This window comes from Amblyraja radiata, chromosome 13, assembly GCF_010909765.2.
Source record: "Amblyraja radiata isolate CabotCenter1 chromosome 13, sAmbRad1.1.pri, whole genome shotgun sequence".
Lineage (NCBI taxonomy): Eukaryota > Metazoa > Chordata > Chondrichthyes > Rajiformes > Rajidae > Amblyraja > Amblyraja radiata.
Window position 1 is genome coordinate 16827367 of NC_045968.1, and position 20361 is coordinate 16847727.

The following is a 20361-nucleotide window of genomic DNA, read 5'->3' on the forward strand; positions in this document are numbered from 1 at the left end:
GCACAGCGGTAGAGTTGCTGCCTCACTGCGCCAGAGACCCGGGTTCCATCCCGACTACGGGCGCTGTCTGTATGGAGTTTGTACATTCTCCCCATGACCTGTGTGGGTTTTCTCTGGGTGCTCCGGTTTCCCCCCACACTCCAAAGACGTGCGGGTTTGTAGGTTAATTGGCTTGGTGCAAGTGTAAATTGTCCCTAGTGTGTGTAGGATAGTGTCAGCGTGCGGGGATCCCTGGTCAGCACGGACTCGGTGGGCCGAAGGGCCTGTTTCCGCGCAGCGTCTCTAAACTAAATATCTGTTGAGTTGTGATTAAAGTTGAATATCTGTTGAGTTGTGATTAAAGTTGAGAAACTTGATGGCTATATTCTTTGGTGAAATTATGGTTTACACTAAAGAAGGGTCTCGACCCGTAACGTCACCCATTCCCTGTCTCCGGAGATGCTGCCTGTCCCGCTGAGTTACTTCAGCATGTTGCTGTCTCCATCATGGTACCTTGGTGTGCAACGTGACAGGTTCTAGAGGGGGGCAGGAACGGTGGAGAGACAGACAGACTGATGGGTAAATGTGATCCTGCGTTGGTGCTACAAGTGGTCGTCCTGCTCCTGGTTGGCGCTGCAGGTCCTCTCCTTGGCCGGCGGTGAAGCAGGCACGGCCAGTGTGCGGGGGGATTCTCTGCTGTCTCTCCGGGGTCTGTGGTGGGAGTGTTCCTGCTGAAGCTCTCCGTCCATCGAGAGGACGGACGTGAACCCTGACCCATCCAGCGGTGGCCAGCCCGGCTCCTCCATAATCATCCTCCCAATCACCTTGTAACGCCGCCTGGACTTTATCTTGCAACACTTCTTCAGAAAGAGCCAGAGATGTGTGTTCTCTACCACCAACTCCTGTGGGAAGGAAGATCAACAGCTTTAATTGTAAGAACGTCATTCATCAATTGCCCCGCCACCTGCATTTCCCATTGATCCAAAAAACTTGCCACTTCACCGAAAGGAATCGGCGGCCCGCTGGCCCAGCGGTAGAGTCGCTGCCTCTCAGCGCCAGAGACCCCGACTATGTACGTGCAGTCTGTAATCAGACGTAATCAGAATCAAAATATGACCATGTCCATGCTAAAAGTCTTAAGCTCATGGTAGCAATATACCACATTGTGACATGTCCATTGTGACATGTCCATTGCCACTCTATGTCATGTTGTTACTTGCGGGCGGAGCACCAAGGCAAATTCCTTGTATGTGAATACTTGGCCAATAAACTTATTCATCATCATTGTGCTGGAGAAGTATTCAGTCACATAGACAGACATACACAAGGCCAACGTCAAGCTTCACTTGTGACCAGCGAACCATTCATCAAGCAGTGAAGGTGCAATCATTCTGGTGTGTAAACAGGCACATGTACTGCCACATCTAGGGGCAATGCTCTTGCCTCCACACCCCCCGCCCCCCTGTAACACGGACCCACTGCTCCCCGCTACTGCAAATACCAACAACCTCAGTTTTAAGTCAGCCTACTCCCGGCCCCTCCATCTTACACCCATCCACAAGTCCCCATTTCCTGTATCCCCTCTTTCCCCGCCTCTTGAATCCATCTCTGTCCCGCAGGCTTTACATGTCACTCCTTAGAGGTAACTAGGAATAAGGGGTAAGCCATTTAGAACGGAGATGAGGAAATACTTTTTCTCACAGAGAGTTGTGAGTCTGTGGAATTCTCTGCCTCAGAGGGCGGTGGAGGCCGGTTCTCTGGATACTTTCAAGAGAGAGCTAGATATAGGTATGTTGCAAAGCCTACCTGAAGCGTCGCTGAAAATCTGCCGCTGCGGTTGTGCGCGATTTTGGCGCCGTTTAGAGGGGGCGGGTTTAAAACGCGATTTTCTCTAAGCTGTTCAAATCGAAGATGTTCAGCCTAGTTAATTATTAACGAAAAATCGCTGGAAGACCTCGTCGCAAAAGCTATTATTAGTTTTAAAGGCCTCGTATAATAGTTATAGTAGTTTAAAAATCAATCTCTAAACCCGCGACCACCAGCAACCGCAGGGTCTCATAAAGCAAACGACTGAAGGTTGGCTGCATATTTTTACATTAAAAAGGGCTTCTTAAGATCCGTTTATACAAAGTTTAATATTGCGAGTAGCTCATTTTGGCCCCACTATATCCCGCAGTATTTTTCTGGGCATTTGAGGGCACAAATCTACCGCAATGTGAACGTTCTAAACCAGCGCGTTCACAGGATCCCACTAGAAAGCTGATTTTAAATGGACTTTAATTTACAGCAATTGAACACTAAATTCCTTCCATTTGGCCTATAAATTAATGTAAATGAGATTTAAAAATCATGTTTTATTGTGAATTATTTATGAATATTATTTGGACACTTAGGCTATTTAAAAATGTTAATCATTTATTAAGAAATGGATAGATGTTTAGATCTAGTAATTGAAGTTTGAAATTAGCTACACTTGGGTAACTAACTAATTATATGCTTTAATTTCAGGTCATCCAAGTAAGATTAATTTATATTTGTTTCAGAATGGTTCAATCTACGATAACTGAAAATTTCATTCAGTTCTCTTAATTTTTAAGAAGGTTATGGGGTTTTGACTGTCCACGATCACAGCTTTTTTGTTATGTCCATAGATAATCAATAGGGAACAAGATGCTAATTTCCGAGTATGAAAATGGCCATAACTTTTCAAATGCTTGAGATATGAAAGTGAATTAGGTGTCAAATTAAACTTCTTTTTATGCTTTATCTGATGGGATAAATTACAGACTTGATTTTTTAAATCTCAAAATTTTGTAACATTGCTACTAGATAGAGCTCTTAAAGATAGCGGAGTCAGGGGATATGGGGAGAAGGCAAGAACGGGGTACTGATTGAGGATGTTCAGCCATGATCACATTGAATGGCGGTGCTGGCTCAAAGGGGCCGAATTGCCTACTCCTGCTACCTATTGTCTATTCTTCTCTTCTCTCCATATCTGTTACTCGCTTGTCTCCATTTCACCTCCGGCCTTTGTCACTTCCTCCACCCATTGCCAGTCACCTGCTCCCATCACCTGTATCCACCTATCACTTGCCAGGCTATTCAGCCCCCACCTCTCTTCCAGCTTCCCCCCCCCCCCCAGCCGACTACAATCAGTTTGAAGAAGGATCCCTACTCAAAGTGTCGTTTGTCCGTGTTCTCCACAGATGCTGCCTGACCTGCTGAGTTATTCCAGCACTTTGATTTTGCCTCAATATTTATCCCATCATGCTCCCTTAAAGATTTTATTCATCTTAATAACTTTTAGTTTAGTTTAGGGATACAGCGCGGAAACAGGCCCTTCGGCCCACCGAGTCCGCACCGACCAGCGGTCCCCGCACACTGACGCTTTCCAACCTTAGGGACAATGTTTACATTTTTATACCAAGCCAATTAACCTACAAACCTGTACGTCTTCGGAGTGTGGGGGAAAACCAAAGTTCTCGGTGAAAACCCACGGAGGTCACGGGGAGAACGTGCAAACTCCATACAGACAGCACCCGTGGTCGGGATCGAACCCGGGTCTCTGGCGCTGTGAGGCAGCAACTCTACCGCTGCGCCACCGTGCCGCATTCATTCACCGTTCACTTTTCTAAACGCCAGGAATACTCCAGCTGTTACTCCACTCATGATAGGCAAAATCATGCCTGATAAAAGAATGATATTGTAACTGACCTCAATGGCGATAATGACCAGGAAGTGAACCACAATCATCGCCAGAATGTAGAACCTCCAATATGTGGGGGTGCAAACAAGCTGAAAGAAAGGGTCAGATTAAAATGTTAGAACAAACCATGCAACGATTATATAATGCATTGGCTGGCAATGATTAAACCAGGGGTGGGAAACCTTGTTCTGCATAGGGGCCGGGACGCATGTCTGTGAGCGGATGGCGGGCCACATCTATCACGTGTACATATGGATCCCGCCCCCATCCCGCCCCGGATGGCAATCATCAAATCACATGTTCACAGAAGGTAGACAAAAATGCTGGAGAAACAGCAGGTGAGGCAGCCTCGTGCAATCCTTGCATGTCTCACCTGCTGAGTTTCACCAGCATTTTTTTTGTCTCCCTTCGATATTTCCAGCAGCTGCAGTTCTTTCTTAAACGTGTTCCCAGAAGGTGCGCGGCTGTGCCGGCGGCTTTGCGCAGGATGCGGTACGGCCAGAGCTTGGCGCTCGGCGGGCCGGATGATTACGGGGGGGGGAATTCCGCCTGCGGGTCAGATCATTTCGGGTTACGGGCCGCATCTGGCCCGGGGGTTGTAGGTTGCTGACCCCTGGATTAAATAAACCTATTTTCATTTTTAATCGCAAAAGGGCTGTGGGCATGTCAGCTGCAGTTGGGTTTAGTTTATTGTCTCGTGAGGTACAGTGAAAAGCTGTGATGAGTTATGTGGACAGCTCGCTCCGTCAAATTCCTCGTCTGCCTGATTAACAGTGACTCACACCAGTTATACAAGGGAACTACTGCAGCATCATCACCAGTTGTCACCAACCCAAACCCTTGTCCAGAACACAGTCTGGGACTAAATCTGTTCATCTGCACTGTTGAACATCTAAATGGATTCTGAGTTTCGTTTTCAAAGGCATGTGTTTAAAAAAAAAAAAAGTTTCCACTTACTCCCTGTATCACTTTGTCATGAGGTTATAAGGAATAGGAGTATAATTAGGCCATTCGGCCCATCAAGTCTACACCGCCATTCAATCATGGTTGATCTATCTCTCCCTCCTAACCCCATTCTCCTGCCTTCTCCCCATAACTCCTGACCCCTGGATAGGACAGGTTTGGAGGGATATGGACCAAGCGCAGGCAAGTGGGACTAGTGTAGCTGGGGCATGTTGGCCGGTGTGGGCAAGTTGGGTCGACGGGCCTGTTTCCACACTGCATAACTCTGTGTCTCTGTGTCTCTGTGTCTCTGTGTCTCTGTGTCTCTGTGGCTCTGTGGCTCTGTGGCTCTGTGGCTCTGTGGCTCTGTGTCTCTGTGTCTCTGTGTCTCTGTGTCTCTGTGAATCTGTGAATCTGTGAATCTGCGACTCTGTGTCTCTGTGACTCCATACTTACTCCCAGTGCATTGTACATGACTCCTTCATCACCAAACAGGAAATACAGGCACATTACAATCTGGGCCAAGACGACGATCAAAAATACATCTGCAACAGAGAGAGAGAGAATGAGACACTTTAATCCGTTATTGTGAGAGGGGGGTGGGAGTTTGCAACCTTCGCGTGGTCCGCCCTGTTTCAACGAATGCAATCAACTCGGCAAATAGAACGAGTTGTCTTTCAACTTTTGGCTGTGAACGCCGTACGCAAGAAGAAGAAGAAGACTGTGAGAGACACACTCAGCCAATACACTCAACATCAAGCACAAAGTGCAGAAGCCTTTGACATCATCACCAACCAGAGAGCAGCGCTGGACTACTATCTACCTCCTTGGTGACCCTTGGACTATCCTTTGTTTAAGAAGGAACTGCAGATGCTGGAAAATCGAAGGCAGACAACAATGCTGGAGGAACTCAGCGGGTGAGGCAGCATCTATGGAGCGAAGGAAATAGGCGACGTTACGTCGCCTATTTCCTTCGCTCCATAGATGCTGCCTCACCCGCTGAGTTTCTCCAGCATTTTTGTCGACCTTGGACTATCCTTGATCAGACTTTGCTGGCTTTACCTTGCACTAAATGTTATTCCCTGATCATGTATCTGTACACTGAATGGATCGATTGTAATCATGTGTTGTCTTTCCGCTGACTGGATAGCACGCAACAAAAGCTTTTCACCGTACCTCGGTACACGTGACAATAAACAAAACTGTAAACCACTAAGTTCCACCCTGCCCTTAAACTCACTTGATTCACTTCACTTCAAAAGACGCCGCCATCCTGGCCACACATCCTGGCCACACACTCGTCTCCCTGCTACCTTCAGGTAGAAGGTACAGGAGCTTGAAATCTGCAACATCCAGGTTCAGGAACAGCTTCATCCCCACAGCCATCAGACTATTAAACTCAACTCAAACACTTTAATAGCCCCTTGCACTTTATCTAGTTATTTATGTGTGTTTACATATATATATTCAATGGTATATGGACACACTGATCTGTTCTGTATTTACTTATGCCTACTATATTCTGTTGTGCTGAAGCAAAGCAAGAATTTCATTGTCCTATCTGGGGCACATGACAATAAACTCTCTTGAATCTTGAAACTACACTGAACATTAAAATAGTGAACGCCTCTCTCTCCATTTGCCCGTCTCATGTGTCCCATCACACGGGAACAGACTGATCTCATCCACCAATACACACACCCTAACGTCCAACATCAGGGCAAGGCCAGGAGTTTATTTTTGGGATGATTTTATATTCCCAATTGTGAGCAATCTTTTCAAAGATTAGGTAACTGGAAATAATCCTAAAAAAAGACACAGAGTGCTGGAGTAACTCAGCAGGTCAGGCAGCATCTGTGGAGAATGAATCTGAAGAACGACCTGACCCAAATTGTCATCTATCCGTTCTCCAGAGATGCTGCCTGACCCGCTGAGTTACTCCAGCACTCTGTGAAACGTCACCTATCCATGTTCTCCACAGATGCTGCCTGACCCGCTGAGTTACTCCAGCACTCTGTGCCTTTTTTTTGTAAACCAGCATCTGCGCTTACTTGTTTGTACTAATCTAATCCAACTTTCTTCTCTCCATATTGTCATCAATTCCCCCAGATTCTACCGCTCCCTACACACTAGGGGGCAATTTACAGAAGCCAATTAACCTCCAAACCCGCACGTCTTTGGAACGTGGGGGGAAACCGGAGCACCCGGTTGGTAAGGAATGAAATTCAGTCCCTTGGGAGGGGTGACATAGAATCAGGAGATGTGGTGTCAGTATGGATAGAACTGAGGAACTGCAAGGGTAAAAATATCCTAATGGGCGTTATCTACAGACCCCGAAACAGTAGTCTGGATATAGGATGCAAGTTGAATCAAGAGTTAAAACTGGCATGTCGTAAAGTTAATGCTACGGTGGCTATGGGAGATTTTAACATGCAGGTAGACTGGGAAAATCAGGTTGGTACTGGACCCCAAGAAAGGCAGTTTGTGGAGTGCCCCCGTGATGGATTCTTAGAGCAGCTCGTATTGGAGCCTACCAGGGAGAAGGCGATTCTGGATTTAGTGTCGTGTAATGAATCAGATTTGATAAAGGAACTTGAGGTTAATGAGCCATTAGGAGGTAGTGACCATAATATGATGTTTTAATCTACAATTTGAGAGGGAGAAGGGAAAATTGGAAGTGACAATATCACAGTTGAACATAGGGGACTCCTTTCCAATGGAACCATGATGGAAAAGCTGGCCAAAGTTGATTGTAAAGATACCCTAGCAGGATTGAAGCCGGGTCTCTGACACTGAGAGGCAGAGAGGTTCTTAGCTTGTGCATCGTTCTCTAACTGATGATAATTTCACAGTTGGTGGATAGATCAAGGCAGCTTACGGTTGGTGTAGATGGGCTTGCGGTATGGCTTCCCCTTGCAATAGACAATGGCGGTGGTCACACAACTGAAAATAGACAGAAGATACACAGTCGTATTCTCATAACTCCTGAAAAAATCTTCATCGGATTCGTGCGAGATGGACTTGGTGGTCAGTGTGTTATTACTGGTGTCCACGCCAATGCTGCTCACGTTTGCAAGATGACATGCGCTGTGAAGAAAAAATATCATCAATAGGTTTAAATGCCATCGTATAACCAATGAAGAATTGTTGTCCAATATGAAACCAGCTTCCTGCATGGCCCATCTCGTAGGTTTACAAGGTTAATTCCCAGGGTGGCAGGACTGTCATATGCTGAGAGAATGGAGCGGCTGGGCTTGTATACTCTGCAGTTTAGAAGGATGAGAAGGGATCTTATTGAAACATATAAGATTATTACAGTTTTGGACACGCTAGAGGCAGGAAACATGTTCCCGATGTTGGGGGAAACCAGAACCAGGGGCCACAGTTTAAGAATAAGGGGTAAGCCATTTAGAACGGAGACGAGGAAACACTTTTTCACACAGAGTTGTGAGTCTGTGGAATTCTCTGCCTCAGAGGGCGGTGGAGGTCGGTTCTCTGGATACTTTCAAGAGAGAGCTAGATAGGGCTCTTAAAGATAGCGGAGTCAGGGGATATGGGGAGAAGGCAGGAATGAGGTACTGATTGGGGATGATCAGGCATGATCACATTGAATGGCGGTGCTGGCTCGAAGGCCGAATGGCCTACTCCTGCACCTATTGTCTATTGTCTTTCTCCCTCTTGCCTCGTGAGGCAGGTGGGAAAAGCAACAGAATCAGACGGAGGGGGGCGGACACGTGGAAGTGAGGACACCGCTGCCGGGGGAAGGAACAATGGGGACGCGGCGTGGGGGGACCAGGCGAGGGGGGACCGGCGTGACGGAGGACAATGAACAATGGGGGACCCAGCGTTAGGGGACCGGCGTGAGGGAGGGAGGGGGGGGAAACAAAGGGGGACCTGGCGCGGGGGTACTCTGTAACTTTGTCGATACTCTTTTTGTGGGGCTGAAGCAATTGAACCAGGACTACTTTACCCTGGAGCAGCAACATGAAATGGGCATAAGTTGGTGGATGTTTTGCCACCTAATATGCGTAGGTACAGTAAGTGCCGGAGGAACAACTTTTAGTTTAGTTTAGAGATACAGCATGAAAACAGGTCCTTCGGCCCACCGAGTCCGCGCCGACCAGCGATCCCCGCACACTAACACTATCCTACACACACTAAGGACAATTTTTACATTTATATCAAGCCAATTAACTACAAACCTGTAGGTCTTTGTAGTGTGGGAGGAAACCGAAGATCTTGGAGTAAACCCACGCAGGTTACAGGGAGAACGTACAAACTCCGTACAGACAGCACCCGTAGTCAGGATCGAATCTGGGTCTCTGGCGCTGTGAGGCAGCAACTCTACCTCTGCGCCACCGTGACACTATCAATTGTGAAACATTTTTGTTTGGATTTTAATGACTTCCATCGTTTAAAAAACAAAAAGTCCGTTCCTGAGAAAGAAAATCAGGACACAGAGTGCTGGAGTAACTCAGCGGGTCAGGCAGCATCTATGGAGAACATGGATAGGTGACGTTTCATAGAGTGCTGGAGTAACTCAGCGGGTCAGGCAGCATCTGTGGAGAACATGGATAGGTGACGTTTCACAGAGTGCTGGAGTAACTCAGCGGGTCAGGCAGCATCTGTGGGAAACATGGATAGGTGACGTTTCACAGAGTGCTGGAGTAATTCAGTAGGACAGGCAGCATATCTGGAGAGAAGGAATAGGTGACGTTTCGGGTCGAGACCCTTCTTCAGACTGATGTCGGGGAAGTGGGCGGGACAAAGATGGAAAGTAGGCGGAGACTGTAGGACTAGTAGGAGAACGGGGAAGGAGGGAGAAAGCAAGGGCTATCTGAAGTTAGAGAAGTCAATGTTCATACCGCTGTGGTATAAACGTTGACTTGTCTAACTTCAGATAACTTCCCCCTTCAGTCTGAAGAAGGGTCTCGACCCAAAACGTCACCCATTCCTTCTCTCCAGAGATGTTGCCTGTCCCGCTGAGTTACTCCAGCATCTTGTGTCTACCTTTGATTTTATCCAGCATCTGCAGTTCCTTCTTACACATACGATTGAAGACCTGTATGTTTCTGTAGACACTGGGCTATGGGGGCCAATACTGTACACCTGTAGATATGTTTCTGTAGACACCTGGCTATAGTGGTCAATACTGTTGACACTGGGCTCTGGTCAATACTGTAGACATGTTTCTGTAGACTGGGCAAGAGCGGTTAATACTACGCACCTGTGGATATCGGTGGGCGAGTACCAAGGCTGCTGCTGCACCAACATGAATCCAAACATGTGCAAGACCAGGCTGAGGATGACGTTGAGAATGACGGAGAGCAGCAAGGGGGGTGAGATGAGTTGAGCGGGCGGCTGGTGAGGGTGCAGGCTTGGATACGCCTGGTTCAGGCTCACTGTAACACAACACACAGCTGAGTCGGGGGTCATGAATCTCCTGTCAGATCATGTCACAAAACTTGTACCTCCTAAAAAAACACATAAACCTCATCCAAAACACTTTACAGTTCATTCAGCGCTTAAATAGATCCTTTGGCCCAACTCATCCATACTGACCTTGAGGTCCCATCTAAGCTATTCCCAAGTCCCCACGTTTGGCCCATATCCCTCTAAACCTGTCTTATCCATGTACCTGTCCAGTTGTTTTTTAAATGTTGTTATTGTTCCTGCCTCAACTACCTCCACTGGCAGCTCGTTCCATTCACCCACCATTTCCTGAGTGAAAATGTTGCCCCTCAAGTCCCTTTGAATCGTTCCTCTCTCACCTTAAGCCAATTGTTGGTTGTTGATACCCCAAACCCCCCTATCTAATCCCCTCATGATTTTATACACCTTTATAAAATCACCCTCAGCTTCCTGCGCTCCAAGGAACTCAGTCCGAGCCTGCCCAACCTCTCCCTGTAGCTCAGGCCCTCGAGTCCCGGCAACATTCACCAGAAACAGGTCCTTCACCCCAATTCATCCAGGCCGACCAAGATGCCCCATCTACACTAGTCGCAATTGTCTCGCCTGGCCATAGCCCTCTCTCCCTCACATAGAATGACAGAGCTGTATTGCACGGAAACAGGCCCTTCGGCCCACGTTGTCCATGCCAACCAACTTGGCAACCTTCCCTCCATTGACGAACTGTACGCTGCAAGGGCCAGGAAGCGAGCGGGTAAGATCATCTCTGACCCCTCTCACCCTGGCCACAAACTCTTTGAATCACTTCCCTCGGGAAGGCGACTCTGGACTGTCAAAACTGCCACAGCCAGACATAAAAACAGTTTTTATCCACGAGTAGTAGCTCTACTCAATAACCAAAAATCTGTAGCCTCCTTTTGCTCTGGTATTATATTTCATTCACATGTTTAATCAATAATGTTTTATTATTAATGTTTTACGTGTCATTCCTAACTGTCACTGTATGTCATGTTGTCACATATGGGCGGAGCACCAAGGCAAATTCCTTGTATGTGAATACTTGGCCAATAAACTTATTCATTCATTCATTCATTCATTCATTCATTCATACTGGGCTAGTCCCATTTAGAAATGTAAAAAGTAGGTGCACGAGTAGGCCATTCGGCCATTCGAGCCAGCACCGCCATCCAATATGATCATGGCTGATCATCCAGAATCAGTACCCCGTTCCTGCTTTCTCCCCATATCCCTTGATCCCGTTAGCCCGAAGAGCTAAATCTAACTCTCTCTTTGCCTGTGTTTGCCCCACAGTCCCTGAACCATCCTATCCAGATTGACTTTAGTTTAGTTTGTTAATGTCACGTGTACTGAGGTACAGTGAAAAACTTTTGTTTGCGTGCTTCCCAGTCAAGAAATGCAATTTCGTTCAAACCAAGCTGTTTGAATGACAATAAAAGGCATCCTATTCTATTCTATTCTTCTCTATGTATCTGTACACAGTGGACGGCTCGATTGTAATCATATATTGTCTTTCCGCTGACTGGTTAGCACGCAACAAATGTTTTTCACTGTACCTCGGTACACGTGACAATAAACTAGACTGAAGCAAAACTGAAAGTGAAGGTCGCACACATTGTCAACCTGCCACGGACTGATTTAATTAGGTAGGAATTTACGTACGATTGCAGTAAGAATACTTACTCGTAATACCAATAATTGTTGTAATTCCCAAATCCTCAAACAGAAACTGATAGTTCCCAAAGGTATTTGCTTCCTAAAACGAAACGAAAACTATAACTTGATGCAGATGCAAGTTTTCACTACTTAATATAAATAACTATAATATCATCGTTAATGAAGTCTGCACAAAATGCAATTGAAACAGTGGGTAGGCAACAATGCTGGAGAAACTTAGCGGGTGAGGCAGCATTTATGCAGCGAAGCAATAGGTGATGTTTCGGGTCGAGACCCTTCTTTAGTCTGAAGGGTGGTGAATCTGTGGAATTCTCTGCCACAGAAGGCTGTGGAGGCCGGCAGTGGATATATTTAAGGCAGAGATAGATAGATTCTTGATTAGTACAAGTGTCAGGGGTTATGGGGAGAAGGCAGGAGAATGGGGTTAGGAGGGAGAGATAGATCAGCCATGATTGAATGATGGAGTAGACTTGATGGACCGAATGGCCTAATTCTCTGATCACTTATGAACATAGATATCAAAATGAACACTTTGAACATTGTGAAAATTTATTTGTGAAATGCATTCATTTTAATGAATGTATATACTCCTGATTAGAAACAATATACTGTAGAATATTAACATAAATCTAAGTCAATGATATCATTTTGAGCAAGTGGATTCAGATTTCTTGGTTTCTATTTATTTTGAGTGATTTATTTTAAGTTATTCGCGATTCAGAATAATCAATTTTGATTCAGAATAATCAATTTGTTATTCCTGAATTTAATTCTTTTCAATGTGAACACTATACAGTGCCGTACATTACAAATGCAGCACGGAATCTTCACCAAGGCCTTTTGAATCCACATAATTAGATGAATACTTGGCTGAGTGAAATTAATAGTGAGATGTTTCTCATAGTTTCTCAACAAGAGCAATGGTGAAGACAGACACAGAGTGCTGGAGCAACTCAGCGGGTCAGGCAGCATCTGTGAAGAACATGGATAGGTGACGTTTCACAGAGTGCTGGAGTAACTCAGCGGGACAGGCAGCATCTGTGGAGATAAGGAATGGGTGACATTTTGGGTCGAGACCCTTCTTCAGACCGGGAGTCAGGGGAAAGGGAAATGAGAGATATAGACGGTTTTGATAGAGAGATGTAGAACAAATGAATGAAAGATATGCAAGAAAGTAGACAGAGCTCTAGGGGCTAGTGGAGTCAGGGGATATGGGGAGAAAGCAGGAACAGGGTACTGATTGTGGATGGTCAGCCATGATCACAGTGAATGGCGGTGCTGGCTCGAAGGGCCAAATGGTCTCCTCCTGCACCTATTATCTATGTTTCTAAAGGAACGATGATAAAGGAAACAGGCCATTGTAAGGTGTGGGTGAGGTGGAAACGGGTTACAGAGCGGGTTACCTCGGGATCACGAGGTTCTTGGGGTGGAGAGGGGTGATAGCGGTATAAAGGGGAGGGTAGTGTCTTGTGTTCTGTGTCTTGTGTCTACTGTTTGTGGGTAAGTGTGTCTGTTTAGTGTTCAGCCATGAGCGAATGGCGGTGCGGGCTCGACGGACCTGGTGGTCTACTCTCGCACCTACTTTCTATGTTTCTATGTTTCTATGTTACAGACAACGAGACTGAACAAGATGACTTTGAAACTGGTGCGACGACTTTGGTAGGGGAGGGTCGGAGAGAGAGGGGTTTACTTGAGGTTAGAGAAATCGATGTGTAATAATTGTGAAAGAGTTACCCATACCCAGTAGAGACACAAAACACCAAGGTACTGGATCATGCTGTAGACGGCCATGTACTTAAAGATGCAGAATGATGTGACCACAGCTGCCCTACCCTCCCTGTGAGAGACAAAAACAAGAACATTGATCACTCAACTGATTCAGAACAGTACACCAATCTCACCATCAATCCTCCTCATCATCTGCTTCCACAACCCAGCTGCAGCCATGTTATTCAACATAGGCTTCTGCAGATCAACACAAAATGCTGGAGTAACTCAGCGGGACAGGCAGCGTCTCTGGAGAGATGGAATGGGTGACGTTTCGGGTCGAGACCACTCGATGGATCGGGCCAAGTCACTGGATGGATTTAAGAGAGTTAGATAGAGCTCTTGGGGCTAGTGGAGTCAAGGGATATGGGGAGAAGGCAGGCACGGGTTATTGATAGGGGACGATCAGCCATGATCACAATGAATGGTGGTGCTGGCTCGAAGGGCCGAAGGGCCTCCTCCTGCACCTATTTTCTATGTTTCTATGAGACCCAAACCCGAGATTCCAGCATCTGCAGTTCCTTGTGTCTAGAAAAAAGCTTGGCTCTCGGGCACCCCAGCTGAAACATTTGCCTTTACATTTTCATGTCTTTCCGCCTATTTATAAAATAAAACCGTAACTCCTTTATCCGCGGTGATGCATCATTTATGGCTTTATAAAGAAGGCAGCACCACAGGACAAGATTATTCCTTCAGAGCATCCGGGTTAGCGAAAGACAAATACTCTATTTGTGGAAACTGCAGCATCCAGAGAGGAGAGGGGTGTGGGAGAGAGGGGAGTGGGATCAGGGGGAGTGGGGATTGGGCCGGGGGAAGTGGTGGGAGACATTTGTCCTTCACCTGTAACAGTGACAGCTTTGACATGAGAGTTGGGATAAATCCATGTCGACCTACTTGATGAGCTGTGGAACGCAGTCAATGTTGGGTATTTTCGAGGTGAATGGCGAAGCTACAGAGGCCTCGTGTTCTGACAGGGAGATCCCTGCGTGGGCTGTCTTTAAAGCCTAGAAATATACACATGTTAGAGTGTTGCACAGACATACAGCCCAGAGAACTGTGAGACAAAGGCAATCAATTAGCATTTCCCCAGCTCCACTCCACCCTGAGAACCACTGTCATAGAGTCACAGTCACAGAACATGGACACAGGCCCTTCGGCCCAGGTCCTCCATGCTGACCCATGCTAGTCCCATTTGCCCACATTTGGCCCATATACCTCTAAACCTGTCCTATCCATGTACCTGTCCATGTGCCTTTTAAATGCAGTTATACCACCTTCCTCAACTACCTAAGGCACACAAAAATGCTGGAGAAACTCAGCGGGCGAGGCAGCATCTATGGAGCAAAGGAATAGGCGACGTTTCGGGTCGAGACCTTTCTTCAGTATTCTTAAACAATACCTCCTCTGGCAGCTTGTTCCACCCTCTGTGTGAAAAAGTTGCTCCTTTGGTTCCTATTAAATTATTCCCCTCTCACCTTAAACCTAGCCCTCTGGTTCTCGATTCACCTCCTCTGGGTAAATAACTGTACATTTATCCTGTCTATTCTTTAAGATGATTTTATACACCTCTGTAAGATCTGATACATCTCTTTTCTACATCTGAATTTATACACCTCTATAACATTACCCCTCAGCCTCCTGCGCTCCAAGGAATAAAGTCCTAGCCCTGCCCAGTCTCTCCATACAGCTCGGGATTATCCGCGATCCATCGTCAGGCATTGAAACGCATTTCATATCAGAAGGACAACTGAAAATTGATGATGGTAGTTGCAGCCAGACTTACCCCGCAGTCATTCGCACCATCTCCACACATGCCCACGTAGTAACTGGAACAGAAAATGCAGCACTCATTCAGACTCTACTGTGGATAGCTTTAAATACCTGGGAGTCCACATCACAGAGGATCTGACATGGACAACACACACTGCTGCACTGGTAAGGCAAGGCAGCATCTTTACCAACTCAGGCAGCGGAGGAAATTCAGAGTCTCTCTGAGGATCCTTCAGTGCTTCTACTCTGGGGCTGTAGAAAGCAGCTTGTCCAGTAACATCACAATCTGGTTTGGGAACAGCTCTGCCCAGGACAGGAAGGCTCTGCAGAGAGTAGTGCATTCGGCCGAACGCACTATGGGAACTACCCTCTCCCCCCTGCAGAACCTATACACCAGGAGGTGCAGATCCAGAGTGACAAATAAACTTGACTTGACTTCCAGCATCAGCACCTCCACTCTCAGCGGCAAGATCCTTTTCTAGATATCATTGAAAGACATCAGACATAGGCAGACAAAATGTTGGAGTAACTCAGCGGGACAGGCAGGCAGCATCTCTGGAGAGAAGGAATGGGTGACGTTTCGGGTCGACACCCTTCTTCAGACTGAAACGTCACCCATTCCTTCTCTCCAGAGATGCTGCCTGTCCCGCCGAGTTACTCCAGCATTTTGTGTCTACCTTCGATTTAAACCGGCATCTACAGTTCTTTCCTACACATCAGACACACACAGTAGGAGCAGGATTTGACCATTCGGCCCAGCGAGTCTTCTTTATTGTCTTGGTTGGATTACTGAACTGAGGCACAGTCAGGATGGGTCTTTAGAAAGCGGTGAAACGTTGGTTTTCTTAGTCAGAGGGTGGTGAATCTGTGGGATTCTTTGCCACAGAGGGCTGTGGAGGCCAAGTCAGTGGATATTTCTAAGGCAGAGATAGGTAGATTCTTGATTAGTACAGGGTTATGGGGAGAAGGCAGGAGAATGGGGTTAGGAGGGAGGGATAGATCAGCCATGATTGAATGATGGGCCGAATAGCCCAATTCTACTCCACAGAACTTATGAATTTACATAGAATTACCCACTTCATGAATGAATTAATTGAATTAAACAATTCAATGAATCTTTGATTTGAATTAAAATCTTGATGCTTAAAATCAACGTGGGGTGCTCAAAGGACTGTTTTATAACATAGTCTGTCTTTCTCTCAGTTAAAAGTTAGACCTCAGTAAAACTTACTCCAGTTTCTGGAACTCCTCGATGAGGCTGCCCTTCAGGTTGGGTGACATCCGGGCAAAGACAGTGGTGTTAAGCAGCAACTGAAAGACACAAGCACGCAATGGTCACTGATTTGGTCACCAGGAGACAGTGGGAGGTGAGTGAGCAGAGCACAGTCACACTGCGGTCTATCATGGCGGCACGGTGGCGCAGCGGTAGAGTTGTTGCCGTACAGTAAATGCAGCGCCGGAGACCCAGGTTCGATCTGTACGGAGTTTGTACGTTCTCCCCGTGACCTGCGTGGGTTTTCTCCGGGATCTTTGGTTTCCTTCCACACTCCAAAGACGTGCAGGTTTGTAGGTTAATTGGCTTGGCATAAGTGTAAATTGTCCCTAGTGTGCGTAGGATAGTGTCAGTGTGCGGGGGTCGCTGGTCGGCGCGGACCCGGTGGGATGAAGGGCCTGTTTTTGTGCTGTATCTCTAAACTAAACTACAAGTTGTTCTTCTGACACTTACTGTACCTACTTAATTGGCTTGGTAAATGTAAAAATTGTCCCTAGTGTGTGTAGGATAGTGTCAGTGTGCGGGGATCGCTGGTCGGCGTGGACTCGGTGGGCCAAAGGGCCTGTTCCCGCGCTGTATCTCTAAACTAAACTAAAGAACCTACCAGTGGGAGGTGAGTGAGCAGAATGTGGTCACACCGTGGGCTAGAACATACCTTGGGCAGTAAATGGTAGAAGTGGTGAACCAGAATCTCGTAAGATCTCCCCGTCATTACAAAGTGAAAGTCTTTATTCTTTTCAAAGTCATCCATCGCTATTTTACTTTCCTTCAACACACAAACACACTTTATTTTTATTTATTATTAAACTTATTTTTTTCTTTCTTTGTTTATTGTCATCTTTGGAGTATTGTGTTCAAGTTCAGTTGAGTTTATTGTCACGTGTACCGAGGTACAGTGAAAAGCTTTTGTTGCGCGCTAACCAGTCAGCGGAAAGACAGTACATGATTACAATCGACTAAATTTACAGCGTACAGGTACAGGATAAAGGGAATATCGTGAATAAGGTTTAGTGCAAGATAAAGCCAGTAAAGTCAATAGACAATAGATGCAGGAGTAGGCCATTCGGCCCTTTGAGCCAGCATCGGCATTCAACGTGATCATGGCTGATCATCCCCAATCAGTACCCCGTTCCTGCCTTCTCCCCATATCCCCTGACTCTGCTATCTTTAAGAGTCCTATCTAACTCTCTCTTGAAAGTATCTGGAGAACTGGCCTTCACCGCCCTCTGAGGCAGAGAATTCCACAGACTCACCACTCTCTGTGTGAAAAAGTGTTTCCTCGTCTCCGTTCTAAATGGCTTACCCCTATTCTTAAATTGTGGCCCCACGGTTCTGGACTCCCCCAACATCGGGAACACGTTTCCTGCCTCCAGCATGTCCAAACCCTTAATAATCTTATATGTTTCAATAAGATTCCCTCTCATCCTACTAAACTCCAGAGTGTACAAGCCCAGCCGCTCCATTCTCTCAGCATATGACAGTCCCGCCATCCCGGGAATTAACCTTGTAAAGTCCAATCAAAGATAGTGCGAGGGTCTCCAATGAGGTAGATGGTAGCTCAGGACTGCTCTCCAGTTGATATCATGTTTTTTACACACTTGTTGTCCTGCTGCAACTGGAAAAATTGCATAGTTCCATTTTGTGTCATAAGACAATAAAACACATTCCCTTAACTTCAGATTTCCACTGCTATGGTTACCTATTATTATGGTTATTAAGTGACAGTGTTATTGGTAATTATATATTTATCTGTGTGTTGTTGCATTTACTGGGCTTGTGAAGCAGCAAGTAAAGGGCCTGTCCCACTCACGTGATTTTTTCCGCGACTGCCGGCACCCATCATAGTCGCAGCAGGTGGCCGAAAATTTTCAACATGTTGAAAAATGCAGCGGCGACCAGAACAAGGTACAACTCTTTGGTCGACCGTTCACGACCATACAGGCGTCACCCCGCGACATGTCACCTGTACGGTCGTGAGTAGTCACCCAAAGAGTCGTACCTTTTTCTGGTCGCCGCTGCATATTCAACATGTTGAACATTTTCGGCGACCTGCTGCGACTAATGACGGGTGCCGGCAGTCGCCAAAAAAATCACGTAAGTGGGACAGGCCCTTAAGAATGTTATCGTTCCATTTTGGTAGATATGACAATTGAGCACTCTCCTAAAAGCAAGAGTACAGAATTATTTCCATGTATTTGTTATGAAGTTTAAGAGCAAATTGATTCAAGCTTTGTTGATAGAAATGACATCAAAGTGTGTTTATGAGTCTGAAGAAGGGTCTCGACCCGAAACGTCACCCATTCCTTCTCTCCAGAGATGCTGCCTGTCCCGCTGAGTTACTCCAGCACTTTGTGTCTATCTTCGCTTTAAACCAGCATCTGCAGTTCCTTCCTACATAACACTGTTGTGAACGCCAGCATCTGATGTTCCCTCAGTACTTACACCAGCACACGACTGATGATGATCCTTGCCATTCTCCACCACTCTCCAGCTGATGACCGCTGTGCCAGATATCTTTGCCTTTGAGGCTTCGACTAGGATGACTCTGTGGGCCATTGGGATCATGCCAGAGTTCCTGGCCACCGTGACAGCCGTCTGCAGGTTGTCCCCTGTGCAAAGCAATCACATGTTCAACTCAGCCCAAACCAACCGCTGTTTACGTGATTTTTACAGTTTAGGAGTTTAGAAGGATGAGGGGGTTCTTATAGAAACATATAAAATTATAAAAGGACTGGACAAGCTAGATTCAGGAAAAATGTTCCCAATGTTTGGCGAGTCCTGAACCAGGGGCCACAGTCTTTGAATAAAGGGGAGGTCATTTAAGACTGAGGTGAGAAAAAAACTTTGTGAATTTGTGGAATTCCCTGCCACAGAGGGCAGTAGAGGCCAAGTCACTGGATGGATTTAAGGGAGAGTTAGATAGAGCTCTAGGGGCTATTGGAGTCAAGGGATATGGGGAGAAGGCAGGCACTGGTTATTGATAGGGGACGATCAGCCATGATCACAATGAATGGCGGTGCTGGCTCGAAGGGCCGAATGGCCTCCTCCTGCACCTATTTTCTATGTTTAATGGAAGCAACACAATCACCCAGCGATCTCCCTGTGCGTCTCGCCAGAGGTACATATCATAGAAACATAGACAGTAGGTGCAAGAGTAGGCCATTCGGCCCTTCCACCCAGCACCGCCATTCAAAATGATCATGGCTGATCATCCAAAATCAGTACCCCGTTCCTGCTTTCTCCACAAATCCCTTGATTCCTTTAGCCCAAAGAGCCAAATCTAACTCTCTCTTGAATGTATCAGGTTAAATGATCTTCATAAGGTGTTAACATGCAAAGTAGTCCAACTAAAGTCTGTAATCTCCCCCCCTCCTCTCTATTTCTTGTGCCCCTCCCCCCCTGTGTGCACCCATTGCTCCCCTATTCTAAGGGGGGGGCAGGCGTGAGGGGGGGATGAAGAAGGATTGAGTACTTCTTGTACTTTTGTCGGCATCTTTGCGGTGACTCTTGTGTATACTGTGTGTGTAAACTCACTGCCCCTCACTTGGTACAAGTGACAATAAAGTGGCATCTTCACCATCACCATCATCATCACTTGCCGAGCTTTGTCCCATCAACACCTCACTTTTACAGCTTTCTCCCCCCTACTCCATCAATCTGAAGAAGGGGCCCGCACCAAAAACACCACCTATCCATGTTCTCCACAGATGCTGCCTGACCCGCTGAGTTACTCCAGCACTCTGTGAAACGTCACCTATCCATGTTCTCCACAGATGCTGCCTGACCCACTGACTTACTCCAGCACTCTGTGAAACGTCAT

General features: G+C 46.5%; 1 protein-coding gene across 1 annotated transcript in view; it reads right to left on the minus strand.

The window, feature by feature from the left end:
• Positions 1-281: 281 nt before the first annotated feature.
• Positions 282-20361, minus strand: part of atp13a4 (ATPase 13A4) — a 69429-nt gene continuing 49349 nt past the window's right edge. Inside the window, exons 19-30 of the mRNA XM_033032243.1 lie at positions 18984-19150; positions 17197-17307; positions 16500-16579; positions 15282-15324; positions 14393-14502; positions 13472-13568; positions 11738-11810; positions 9855-10029; positions 7506-7714; positions 5084-5172; positions 3694-3774; positions 282-881 (exon numbers count right to left, since the gene is read on the minus strand). Coding sequence (XP_032888134.1) covers positions 582-881; positions 3694-3774; positions 5084-5172; positions 7506-7714; positions 9855-10029; positions 11738-11810; positions 13472-13568; positions 14393-14502; positions 15282-15324; positions 16500-16579; positions 17197-17307; positions 18984-19150 — 1535 coding nt within the window. The 3' untranslated portion in view covers positions 282-581. The remainder of the gene's footprint in view (positions 882-3693; positions 3775-5083; positions 5173-7505; positions 7715-9854; positions 10030-11737; positions 11811-13471; positions 13569-14392; positions 14503-15281; positions 15325-16499; positions 16580-17196; positions 17308-18983; positions 19151-20361) is intronic.